The 13,889-nt window shown below is 44.8% G+C and overlaps 1 protein-coding gene across 1 annotated transcript in view; it reads right to left on the bottom strand.

Annotated features, from left to right (window-relative positions):
* The window catches only part of LOC127633466 (teneurin-1-like), a 317,015-nt gene that overhangs the window by 1,953 nt on the left and 301,173 nt on the right, over positions 1-13,889 (bottom strand). Inside the window, exons 29-32 of the mRNA XM_052112592.1 lie at positions 11,420-11,810; positions 8,897-10,117; positions 1,512-1,654; positions 521-1,278 (exon numbers count right to left, since the gene is read on the bottom strand). Coding sequence (XP_051968552.1) covers positions 521-1,278; positions 1,512-1,654; positions 8,897-10,117; positions 11,420-11,810 — 2,513 coding nt within the window. The remainder of the gene's footprint in view (positions 1-520; positions 1,279-1,511; positions 1,655-8,896; positions 10,118-11,419; positions 11,811-13,889) is intronic.

Genomic DNA, 13,889 nt, shown 5'->3' with positions numbered 1-13,889 from the left:
GACATTTAACATAGCAGTCAATAAATTCACAAGAAACCCCTCAGGTTTGCAGGATTTAATGACAAAGCCAGGTGGCCTCAACATTCTCATAAAGTCAAATGATTTTTGTACACACTGAAGTGAGAGAGTGAGGCATGGCTGAATTTGTGGAGTTGAAGATACTTTAATGTAAGTCTAGAACAGTTACAGGTGCATTGTTCTCTGTGCCCTCAGGTTGGCAAGCAAGGCTTGTTCTTTAGTAAGAACATTTAAGCCACTGTAAAACAAGAAAGACTTCCAACAAAATCAACATAACCTAACTGAAAACAAAAACTGAAAAAAAAAAAAAAAAAAACTTGCTAAGCATTTACAAACACAAAATCAAAAATAATACCATCATTTGTCACATTTTAAAGGCAAATAGAGTCTTTCTCGCATTGTTTGGTTGGGGTTCTACAAAAAGCTGAAGAGATATGTGGTTTCTTGGAGTGTATAAAGGGGTGTGTAGGCTTGTTGAGGTGTGTTTAAGTGCCGCTGTTACCTGCGACCAGTTTCCACATGTCTGATCAGGTGAATGTTGAAGGGGCTGTCTGCAATTTCAGGATGTGGTTCAATAGGAAGAGCATAGAACCCATCATAACCTGAGACACGCCCCTCTGCAATCAGCTCATCCTTTTCTTTATCACTCCAAACCAAACTGCTGCCCTCCCCATCCATGACCCTTTTCTGCTCCCGCAGCCACGCCCCCTGGACAGCTCTTATTCGCGCTGCTTCCAGCACACGTGTACGCTCTTCCTCTGGTGATGCTCCGTAACGAATGTTAAAGCTAAGCGCCCCCTGCTGGAGGACAATGTCAGCGAAACGACGCATTTCCCCACCAACCACGGCACTGATCTGGGACACCGATACGTTTACACCATTCTCCAACACTCTGACTCCGCCTCCAGCGCCACCCCCAACCACACCCAGATCTGCCTCCAGCGGACCAGCCTTGGTGAAATAGTGAGTGTCACGCCCGTCTACTGTGAAATGGAGGTCTCGCAGGTAAACGGCACCATTCAATACGGCTGCAATGCGACGACTGTCCTCGCTTGCCACACCGATGATTTCTGTTGAAACCACTCCATCACGGATGGAGAATTTCACACCTTTTCCAAAAATTGAAGAAAGGACAGAGAACATTGGTCTACGTCCCTGGCGGCCTCCGATTTTCCCATTAGCTGGTGTCATGGGGAGGCGATCCAATGAGATGAAGTTTCTCAAGTGCTTTTGAAGATCACACTGGATGCCAAGTACAACCTAAGGAGGTAAGATATTTTGTGAAATAGCCACCATGAGTGTTGTTTGTTTCTAGGATAATATTAAATTAAAAGTTCAAAAATTGCTTAACATCATCTTTCAGACAAAAAAAGAAATAAATACAGAATTTTTCTTTTTGGGTGATCTCTCTCTTTATCTCTTAAGGCTAGAATAAGTAGACTTATTATTTCTGTAAGAGGCAGTATGCTGTACTGTTGGAATCCTCAACTCACCTTGCTGGTGTCCCAGGTGAGTGTGCGGAGCTGTGTGGCCATCATCTCGTATGTTTGCTCTGTGTTCTCCACCTTTGGTTTGGGGAAACCTGGAACAACATTATGAAGCTGGAACCCAAAGAGCTGCAGCCAGCTACTGATATCTGCACAGAAACAGGTATAATAAACTTGTAAAGTACTGTAGTTTAAGAACTTGTGTAAGCTTTTCAAGAAGGCCTTAAAGTTTTGTCTTTATAGTTATTTTTTTTAATAATCAGTAGACAAGACCTTTATTTCAGTTCATTAGGTGTGCTTAATGCCATCTTTGTCTAGAAAAAGGTGCTAGTCCTGCCTTGTTAAAGCTGGTCTTCCTGCCTGACCAGCTGAAAAGTGCAGCAAAACAGCAAACAGACTAGCCTGACCAGGCGGGGAGAACATCTAAGACCAAAAAACCAGCTTAGGCTAGTTTTTAGACTAGTGTTTAGCACAAGTCTAAAATGCCTCTGGATTCAGTTACCCAGAGTCTCTTTGTTGCATTTTACACATTTTCATACTAAATAGACATTTTTGTTTTGTATTGGCAGACAAGAAGATTCTTGGAATATTTCGTGAAATACTGTAGGGTCACTCGCCTAAATGAATGTCACCATGGAACACAGGGGTTTATAAGACTTGTTTTAACAGCAATATAGCCTTGAGCAAGACTCTTAATCCTAGTTTGATTGAGGGAAACTGTCCTAGTAATTGGTGTACAGCTGTGGTTCTCAAAGTGTACAAAGGTATTGAAAGGGTGGCGTGGAAGACTGGCCCATCCTCAAATCTTATTCATTTTCACACATTTAACAAAGATAGTGAAAATAAGAATGCATTGATATCGCCATGGCACACTGTGCGACATTATTTCAGACTGCACGATACATATCGTAGCCTACTGTGGTCCCAATCATCCCGATCAGTGAACATGACTCGCGTTATGGGAGTGTTGCGGAATAGAAGCGAAACGACATTATTTGCCCACCACAGAGGAGGATATTTTTTCTCTCTCTGAAAGTCAGGACCATCAGCATGTCCATTGCTCCAATACCACACCATCATGAGCATAGGCTAACATTTACAAGAAAGATGGATTTTGTCAATTAGGCCCATAAAAAGAAAATGACAGATGTTGAGAATGAACGTGAGTGCAGAAGGTAATGCACTTCCACAAGCAAATATTCATTGTGGAAATAAAAATTACAAATGTCTCCATTCACATTGGAGAAAAAACAAAAAAGATGGGTTATAGTATGTCTTTCTCCTCTTTTAGATTAGTAACCTACCGTCCAAGCAAATTTTCGAAAATTCATAAAGGCTGATAATACATCACGCTTGCAAATTCCCTATGGATGATCCACAAACATGACATAGATTTCTAAAATTGTATCCGACTGTATATGCTGTCCCATAAATACTTACCAGTATAAATTGTTCAATCTTTCTATTTTATTTTATTTATAAATAAAATTGGAGTGATGTGAATCTTAACTAAATACTTTTACAGATGTTTAAAGTACATTTTTAATTAAAGTAAAAGTAAAGTAAAAAAGTAATTATAATAACATTGTAAAGAAAATGCAGATAAATGTAAAGAAAAATAACTCCAAGTATTTTCTGCTTATTTATTTATTAAAACGTCTAGGTTACGTATGTAACCTCCGTTCCCTGATGGAGGGAACGAGACGTTGTGTCAGAGAAGCGACACTAGGGGTCTCTCTTGAGCGCCGATATTCACCTCTGGACTATGAAAAAAGGCCAATGAGAGTTGGCAACCAGTATTTGCATGTCCCGCCCCTGGACATACGGGTATTTAAGCGGCGCAAATACGGGAGTTCATTCAGGATTTTTCTGAGGAGCCGGAAATGGTCCGGCCACAACAGTGGCTCAGCTCAGCGACGTGGTAGGGGAGACACAACGTCTCGTTCCCTCCATCAGGGAATGGAGGTTACATACGTAACCTAGACGTTCCCCTTCTGTCGCTCTCTCCACGTTGTGTCAGAGAAGAGACACTAGGGGTCCACTTATAAAAGTGCCATGCGCTGAGCCGTGTACGTGAACTGCTGATACAGGAGCGAGCAGGTATTCTTACGTGCAGGACGACCAACTGTATCAGGCTGAACGTACCCTTCCCCAATGCCCCATTTAAGCCATCAGGATTCCTTATCGTTACCCTGGAGGGGAACAAGGTGCTGGCTGCCAACCTGGGAACGGGCCAAGCCTGGCCAGGCCTCTTTTCTCTCTATGTTTCTCGCATAGAGCAACTAAGGCCGGGGTCCTTACACGCATTGAGGGAAGGGAGTCTTAGCCCTTATTCAGGGCGGAGAAGACCCTGCGGAGGCCATGCCTACCCGAGAGGGGAGGCAGTTTAAGTGGCAAAACCATCAGAGGCCTGCTTAGGGCCTATGTGGAAAAGTCGGTGCGGTGGTGGATCCAGCCTCATAGAGGGGGGAACATACAGCACGGCAGCCGAGGCAGCCATGACTGCCTAAGGGAAACATGGGAGTCAGCTCGCCAGAGGGGACAGAACCGTGGTGTTACACACAGGGGGAGTCCGAAGGAGGCCTTACCTGTGGAGCACCTATACCAGTACAGGGTAGCTTGCGGTACCCGCAGTGGTTTGGGTCAGCGAGTTCCTCCGCTGAACTGCGACCCACGAGGGCTAGGGAGGAATCGACCAGTGTCCCAAACCTGAGATCTCCTGGGAATGAAGGTGCACTGTTTCCCCTGGTTAGGGGGAAGGGCGCTAGGTACAAGCGATTCACCCGGTCAGATCGTGGGCGTGCCACCGAGTTCTACGGGCTCGGTACCTGAGAAAACACGGGACGATACTGACTCAACTCGGAGATTGTAGAATCTCGCAAAAGTGTTAGGTGTTGCCCAGCCTGCTGCTCTACAAATGTCTGCTAGGGCAGTGCCCCTAGCCAGTGCCCATGAGGATGCAACACTCCTGGATGCCCCAGGAGCTGTTGGAAACATTTTAGTGGGACCATGGCGCCTGGCTTGAAGGAAGCAAGGCATTTCAGCACTGACTGAGCACACTCGTTGGAGAGACGTGCTGTCACTGGGACTGAGTCTAACTCCAGACCAAGAAAAGAGATGCTCTGGACCGGGGAGAGCTTGCTCTTTTCCCAGTTGACCTGAAACCCCAAACGGCTGAGGTGGCTGAGCACCTGGTCTCTGTGTGCACATAGTAACTCTCGGGAGTGGGCCAGTATGAGCCAGTCGTCGAGGTAATTGAGTATGCGTATGCCGGCTTCTCGGAGCGGGGCAAGAGCTGCATCTGCGACTTTCGCGAGGGGACAGAGACAGGCCGAAGGGGAGGACTTTGTACTGATACGCCTGGCCGTCGAACGCGAACCTTAGGAAGGGGTGATGTCGAGGGCGAATTGAGACATGGAAGTACGCGTCCTTCAGGTCTACCGCTGCGAACCAATCTAGATGCCGGACGCCAGATAGAATTTGTTTCTGGGTGAGCATTTTCAACGGGAGTTTGGACAAGGTCCGATTGAAAACTCGCAGGTCCAAGATCGGTCGTAAGCCGCCGCCTTTCTTGGGTACAACGAAGTAAGGGCTGTAGAAACCCTTCTTCGTTTCGGTTGGAGGGACAGGCTCTATCGCGACCTTTAATAGAAGGGAGGCGATTTCTTCACGCAGGGAGTGGGCATGTTGGCCATGTACGCCCACGAAGGGGGGCAGAGACCTGGCAAACTGAATTGTGTAACCGAGTTGAATGGTCCGGGGCAGCCAGCGTGACGGGTTGGGCAGTGAAAGCCACGCCTGTAAACTCCGTGCTAGGGGCACCAAGGGGACGGGTTTTTTGGACGTACCCGGCAGGGCTTCGCAGCGGTGCGGAACAGGTAATGTGGCGTCGGGAGGCAACGTGGCGTCCCGAGGCTCTGGTGCTGAGAATAAACTCAAAGCACTTAACTTGCTCCGCGCACCCGGCGGGGGGCGGGTTCGTGACTGAGGAGGAGCTCTGACGTTGGTGTCCTCTGGACTCGTCTGAACCGGCCAGCCGGGGAACAGTCGTGGGGCTGGAGGCGGGGACACCGCGTCCATGGAGCCGGGAATGTTGAGGCCTGAAAGCAGAGTGCCGTGAGAACGGCATTTGCGGGCCAGGTGACCCCAGAGACAACAAGGAAATAGCTCTATATAGTGTAAAGAATTTAACAAAAAATTCTCCTTCCGGCCCTCCACCGGGGAACGGAGTGGTCTTACCAGCTCCGGAGCTAACGTCTCGGTCTCTGGGTCTGTCATCTCAGGAGCGCCTGGGAGCCTGCTGGGTCCTCAAGGGGGTCCGTGAGATGATGGGCGTCCAACTTCTGCGGGGAGCTCAATGCTGGGGCTGAGAGCTGGGCCCACTCACTTGTTAGTTGAGGCGGAGCACCACTTTCTTTCTTTCTTTAAAGCCGCAGGAGGACGCCCTTGGCGAGCAGACAGAGCATGGCCCTGGCGGCAGGTTTGCGGCAGGGCAGGATGCTTTTTTGCTTGAAAATAGCCTTGGTCTGTTTCTTCACCACTGAGGACTGCTGGGTGAAGTCATCAAGTGGTGTCGCCGAATGGACGGAGCTGGGAGACGGGGGCGTTCAAGAAAGCGTGCTTTGTCTGCCTCCCGTACTGCCTGTCCATCGTTGCGTTTCTGGACCACGGAGTGGCCATCGCCTGTTTGAGTGCAGTTCCTGCAGCACGTCAAGAACAGGACTACCCAAGTGCAGATTTGAAGTGCCCTGGCCCGGCGTGCAGGGGGGAGCGGCGCACATGCCCGCGGAACCAATTAAGCCTGGGGAAGCATAGCGGACCTTCTTGCGTCAGGCTCAGACTGGGCGGAAACCCGAAGGTGGCGGCCCAGGCGAGTTATCCGCATTCGGCGCCGCTGTTACGCTCTCTGATGCAGAGGTGATGTCATCATCCAATGCCGGGGAGCTCGATGGACCGGCGGTAGGCGGACCGCACTAATCCCGAGCTCGGGGGAAGCAGGCAAGCGTGCCGGGGAGGCGGGAGGTTTTCGAGGGGATTTACCCGGCGAAAGCGTCCCGTTATTCTCCCCAGATCGTTCTCCATCGCCAGCGGCGCCTGCCTCAATCCCGTAGGAAGGAGGCGAGGCGCGGGGCGGCTGAAATGGCTCTCTCTCACTACAAGAGAAAGCAGAGATCGCAACGCTGCCGCGGTTATGTTCTCACTCTGAAAACATAACCCATTGGAGAGCATGCTCATCCCGAGCTCGGACAGAAACAAGCAAGCGTGCCGGGGAGGCGGGGGGTTTCGAGGGGGTTCACCCGGCGAAAAGGAGCCCGTCACTGTCCCCAGATCGTTTTCATCACCCGCGGCGCCTGCCTCAATCCCGTAGGAAGGAGGCAAGGCGCGGGGGGCGGCTGAAGCGGCTTTTTCTCACTACAAGTAAAAGCCTACGACCGCAATGCTGTCATGGCTATGTTCTCGTACTGAAAACATAGACCATTCATAAAAACGCTGCCTGCGTGTGATCGCAACCCAGGAATGCAGTTCTTATGGCCGTCAGAGGTGGGGAGAATCAACGCATCCAGAAACTACACAGAGGCGGAAAATCGTCTTTAAAAAGACGCGTCCTGAGAAGGACGTTCAACGCCGCTGTGTTTTGCTCTTTTAGAGCGAAATTCACTCTTTTAGAATAACTCTTTCGAGTTGTCTGCGCTGTCGAAGCGCCCAGGGGCAAGAATGCACAGCCGTGCACGAATGAGAAAGCCGCTGTTGTGCGCCATCAGATCCAACAGCATGCAGAGCGTCAGAGGATTAAACAGGAACTTGGTGTGTAACTGCATGCACGACCATCGGCTCGAAGAAATTTTCTGAATGAACTCCCGTATTTGCGCCGCTTAAATACCCGTATGTCCGGGACGGACATGCAAATACTGGTTGCCAACTCTCATTGGCCTTTTTTCATAGTCCAGAGGTGAATATCGGCGCTCAAGAGAGACCCCTAGTGTCGCTTCTCTGACACAACGTGGAGAGAGCGACAGAAGGGGAACATTTGATATAAAATGAAAAGAAGAAAAAACATTGAAAGTGCTTGAGTAGAGTGATATCTGGGCACAAATGTTGCTACGGTGGGGCAAACGTGGAGCAGGTTTGCCCCACCAAGTAGGGTGCGAGAGAGGAGCGGAATATTTCATCCTGTCGTAATAGCAGTCACACTACATGGCTACAATGCTAAATTTCAGACACTGCCAGAACTTTGTCGGAGGCTGAAGATCATCTCAAAGGCTATCATCACAAAGTCTGTGAACAAGCCACACTGAACATTGTAAGATTGCCGACTTTGTCCTGCAACGAGAGAAATCCTTTAGGATTCCCGAAATTTGTCTCAGACGGCAGAATCGTGGCCAGAATCGTACAGTGTGCACCCGCCTTAATTTATTGTTATTGGATGAGGATTTAAAAAAAAAACTTTTATAGAGGCAGTTGAAGCTTATTTCCTGTTATAGGTATTAATCCTTGCTCCTTCACTTAACGGCCACAGATGTCATTAATAACAAGGGTTTCTGAATCTTACATACGGCACCTTTAAATAAAACCTTGTCAAATGAAGATGAAAGGAAATGTAGTTTAATCTTTTAAAAGCATTATTTTTCTCAGTAAACCAAAATTATTATTTGGAGGGGGGCAAAGGTTTTCTTGTTTCAAAGGGGGGGCGTGAATCCAAAAAATTGAGAACCACTGGTTTACAGTAAGTTGCATTGGGTGCAACTAAGTAATCTCAGTTCTGCAATGTGCTATTTTTTAGCTGTTCATTTCCCCTAATGGAAATGTCACTGACATGACGCACAATCACAGCTCACACTGCTAAAAGCATGACACTAGTTTCACCTCACAAGCAAACTCCTGATACTAATTTTTACATAAAGAACAAGTGAAACTTGACCCACTGGACATACTGAGTTGAAGTGTACAGGGAGTTAGGACAAAGATTCCCAAAATAATTATTTTTCTGTTATACCATAGCGCTAACTTTACCTGGCCTACCCGGAGGATTCAAACTGGATTATTAGGAGTAGTAACTTTTAATAGCGCTTTTCCACCATCTGGCCGAATGGTAGACTCATTGAGTGACTGTTCCAGTAGTATTACCACTTGAGTACAGTTCTTTATGGTACGATTACAAAACGGACATATCAGCACGGTTAGCTAAACGTACTTAACTATACTGGTGTAACTTCAGTGATGTGGCAACTCATGATTGATCATTTGGTCAATCAGTTCATTTTAATACTGATTTCGCATCACCACAATGTAAAATAATAAAAGAAAACTGTAAATGTGCCCATGTGCGGTTCCTCAACGAGGTCCATTCAGCCAGATGGTGGAATAGCACCTTTAGGTAACTCCAATCTTACCTGTTATGAACCTGGTTACATCCTGTAGGTTTCCCAGAGGGTAGTTGTTCTTAAATGCATACAAATTAAATGGCTTGGGATTCACACTCAGCTCTGCCCACAATTCGTGGTTAGGCGTCGTCCATCTTCCGGCTACCACATCATAGTCACGGCGACCAAGATGCACCAACCGGGTGAACGAGTCATACAGCCCTCCTTGAAATCCAAAGATGAGAGGAAAGGTGGGATTGGAATCTCGGTAAACATCTCCGTACGGTGTGTATCGAAGTTCTTTCACCACATGCCCACGGCTACTGAAAACCGCAAGAGGTGTTCCGGCATTGTCACATGCTATGTAGAATTCCTCACCACTGCTCATCTCCATAGCAATAAGGTGTCCTTGAAGGTCATAATAGAGGGAAGTGATCTCCGCACTACTGTGATTGTATAGGTGTGTGACGCGTGTTGGTTCCATCAAATCAGCGTAGAAAAACTGCAACTGTGCGCCATCAGTAGTACGGCTTGCAACTCGCCTGCCAAGCCCATCGTAACGGTACCACACACTCTGTCCACTGTCCCGGTCATAGGCACCCAAAAGCAGTCCGTTTGAACCATAATCAAAGAGCAGGTTGCCACGGAGACGCAAGAACCCGTCCTCATCAGTGCGGTACTGGATTTCTCCGAGGCGTGTGATTCGGTCTCGGAGATCGTAGCGTAGTGGTGTCAAACGTGCACTGTTACCATGACTCAGCAAGTTTATGTTTCCATTTAGATCATAGCTATAGCGCCACTGCGGGCGGTCATTTATGGCAACTGTTTGCAATTGCCCATCTGCATCATACTCGTATGCATATCGTGTGATGTTGCTGTCTACGCCAATTCGAATATCACAATTAGTGACGCGTCCCATACTGTCGTACTGCAGCGTCATCCAGTAGGTGATGGCTTTCAAAATTTCATATTGCACTTCAATCACTTGTCCATTGGGGTTGAAGATCTTGGTGTGCTTCATGGCATGCGTGGTGATGACTTGGTTAAGGTCATAGTTTATGACACTGAATTTCCCGAACTGTTCGATTCGTCCCGACACATCCACATAGCGGTAGAGGTCAATAGGAAGTGGTGTTTCGTTGATCATAGCTTGCATGCTAGTGACTCTGAAGTTGTTGTAGCTGTAGTCAAAGCGAGCATTAACCAACCCCTCCTCACTGAAGCGATATATTTGTCTGCTCACTAGAGGACCTGAACCCAACAGACAGAGCGAGAAAGATGAAAGAGAAAAATAAACAAGACAAGAAGAAAAGTTAGCAGCAGAGCAGGAAGTCACACAAAGGTGAGGTAATACATGAGTCAGCTTTGCCACAGTAAGAGATAGGATGAACTCCCCACTGTCAGCCACTGTGATTCAAGGCACTTTTAGATCAGCCAAGCAAGAGGGGAGTGCAAAGGAAGTGATTAGTGCAAGAGTACAACAATCTAACAGCTTCTCTGTCCAACTGCTCAGCCATCATACTTGTCGCTCTGACAGTATTATTACCTCACCTGTTTATCTATGCAGAGGAAAAATCATCCTATCTGTCTGTATTAATTGATTAAATTATCTTCCCTGACTCCAAGAAAATGGCTATAGCGAAATCTGATATTCACACATTTTATAACCGGCTGTTTTGTCAATGGATCTCATTCACTCATTAATGAGTAAAACCTGTATGAACATTTTCAAACTAATGTTTTTGTCTCTTGCATCTGCTCTAGCTTCTGTACTATTCTACCTACTCTTGGAAATTTTCAGTGTGATACTGAAGATATTGTTGATGTTTGTATGATAAATAGCTATGTTACTCATTTGTATGTCACTTGGATAAAAGTTTCTGTCAAATGGCAAAATGTAGGCTTGCACAAATTTTTTTTTTACATTTATGATCAAACCCACACGTTGAAAATTATTATTTTAGCCAGCTTATGATGTGTTTTGAGTGCTTGTCCCCAAGCATTAGATGCTGGTGTGCTGGTTTCCCCACCAGCCTTTTAAACTAACTTAACCAGCTTCATCAGAAAAACTGTGCTGGTCAACCAGCTACACCAGCAAGGTTTTGCTGATGATTGATTAAATTATCTTCCCTGACTCCAAGCAAATGGCTATAACGAAATCTGATATCTAAAAATTGTATAACCTGCTGTTTTGACAATGGATCTCATTCACTCAATTGTGAGTAAAACCTGAGTGAACATTTTCACACAGAAATCATGATTCATCAAATCTTTCTTAATCTCTGTAAAGAAGAGGTACATATACTGTAGACAGAAAGCCCATAAATGGAAATTAATTGGGTGTTTATTATGATAATTATGTTAATGTTTATTATACTGGCACACCTTGCTAAAAATCTGGATTCATCAACATTAAAGGGTAAGAACAAATTTATGTACGTACATACCTATTGTGAATCTGGCAGAAATATTGCAAAATCACTCGAACACAAATCATTAGTGAATGATACCCAATGTATCTGTCTAATAATACTGTTGACATATTGCTATTACCTGTCTGTCTGTAGCGGATGGTGCAGACGAATCCTTCATGCATCAGGTGGATGGTTTTAACAGCACCTGTTGCTTCATCATAGGTGAAGGTCACAAGTGTTGAGTCATAGAGGATTTCAGCCAGTCGGGCCACTCGACTGTACTTGTAGATCACCCGCCTACCTGTTCCCAGGTACAGGCTCTGGAGCAGACGGCCATCATGGGCATAGTCCTGCGTGAAGCTGGATGTGAGCGAGTCTGGTGGTGTGTAGGTGTTTCGGTAGTAGCCTACAGAGAGAGATGTCTGCAGGCTGTGTTTCACCATGCTGGGCAGGGTGACAGACAGCAGACAGTCTGTCTGATCATATTCAAACGTATAGCGACGCTGGCTGTGTAACAACAGCTGAACAGACTGAGAGAGGGAAAGGAACCAGGAGAAAAAAAAAGACAGAGAGAGAGAGAGAGAGGATATAACACTGGTAGGTGGATGAATCTTATAAAAACATGTCCAGGTGACATTTCATCCCATAATTAAAAAAAAAAAAAAAAAAAAAAAAAATATAAATATATATATATATATATATATATATATATATATATATATATATATATATATATATATATATATATATATAAAATCCCAAATTCTTAATACTGTAATGAGCACAGACATTTTACCTGAGTTTGCACCTTATAATATTAATGATTCTCCTTACTGTAATAGTGTAGTTAATTTCTTATTTATGTCTTTTCATTAACGTTTTGCCAGATTTAGCTAATTTATTTTTTGTGTGGACAAAATTGCTATAAATTGCTATCCACAGTTGTTCTGACCAACCACTGGGTGGCGCCACTTTGTCCAGAAGTGAATGCTAGGCGACTACGTACAGGACATGTGACGCACATTTCATCATCAGCAGAGTGCTCGAGCAGTGAATGCATGTGGCTAATTTTTCCTAACTGCGCATACTCTGAACTCACAGAATGTGCATACGCCTGGAGTTTTTGCAACAATTGGTGGGTCCACAAGGTGGCAAAACTCAAAATTGAGCCTTTGGTTTCACAAAGAAGCACAAGAAGATGTAATAGTGCTATCAGGGGTGTAAAAAGTGCTCAGAAATTATACTTAAGTGAAAGTATGGATATTGAGTGAAATTAAATGTTAATTCCTTTTTAATTCCTCAATTAAAAATCTAAGTAAAGTAGTCTAAACCAAACATATACTTGCGTGAAAGTAAAAAGTATTCACATTACATTGTATTTAAGTATTAAAAAAGTAACTTTTTCCAAACAAGAATGATATCAAGAGAAGAGATTGTGTGAGAGAGTATGTTGTTAAATTCTATTGGTTTTAAAGTCACCTTTTTTTTTTCTTTTTCTTAAAGTCGTCATATTTCTCCCCCAGTGGCATTCGCAACCTGGTCAAGAATCATGTTACAATAACTACATTTTTCAAAATGATTTTTATGTGGCCTGTTGTGTTTAACACAGCAATTTCCTGGTGGAATGAACACTAGAGGTGCTAAAAAACAATGACATTAATCCCCTTTCACTCAAATCACAAGTTTAACAGCAGATTAACATTTCATAAACACATATTTTTCGCTCTGTTCCTCACATAATTATGACATATAAACACTTTTACTATAGCGCATGACTCATATTAACATTTGCATTTCATAACCAACTACATTTACAAGCTTGTTTAAGTGTGATCTATTAGCATGGTAGTTCAACTGATAAGAGTGTACTGTGATACAAAGAACCAGGGTATAAGACCTGAAGAGCACACAAGTACACAGGTGAGCCCAAAGTGTCACAGAAGCACCACAAAATTATGTGGTTGCTTCAGAAATTTTGTTTTTCGTCTCACATTTGCTTTTTCCAACACTATTGGTGAGGTTTAGGTTTAAGGTTTAGGGTAGGAAGGTGGATTTTCTTGATTGAAATCTCAATAGAACATTAACCTTAAGAACCTCATCTGTTCAGGGAACATTTCACTCACTTTAAGTGCCACACAGTGGACATTTCACTTCGGAACTGCCCTGAGATGTGTAATGAACCAGGTAATTTATTTTAGCAAAAATATTGCCACAGTCACGCAATGTTCACTGCACAGCAGAAGGCACTAACGAATTGCAATGTCAGAGTACCCAGCCATTTGAGGCATAGAGAAAGATAAAAAAGCATCAAAATGTCTAACTTCATGCTCATATTTTTGAATGAATACATCACATTCAGTAAGGCAGTCACATACTGTCTAGCCGCACAAATACGTATCAGAAGCTCAAATCAGATCCAAAATTATGCCTTTACAAATGGTCAGAACTTCACAAAGCCGCCATGTGACAGTTTGTCAATCTATCATTTGTCGGATGCAGTAAAAGGGCAGCTTCAGTACAGTAAGATGAAAGGAAATTATGCAAAAATGTAGTGAGTACTTTTCAAGTTTAAATTAAATTGTGAGTAAAAAGTAAAAAAAAAATATTTG

This window comes from Xyrauchen texanus, chromosome 3 (assembly GCF_025860055.1).
Source record: "Xyrauchen texanus isolate HMW12.3.18 chromosome 3, RBS_HiC_50CHRs, whole genome shotgun sequence".
Taxonomy (NCBI): Eukaryota; Metazoa; Chordata; class Actinopteri; order Cypriniformes; family Catostomidae; genus Xyrauchen; species Xyrauchen texanus.
Note: the sequence above shows the minus strand (reverse complement) of the source record. Positions and strands in the feature narration are given on the sequence as shown.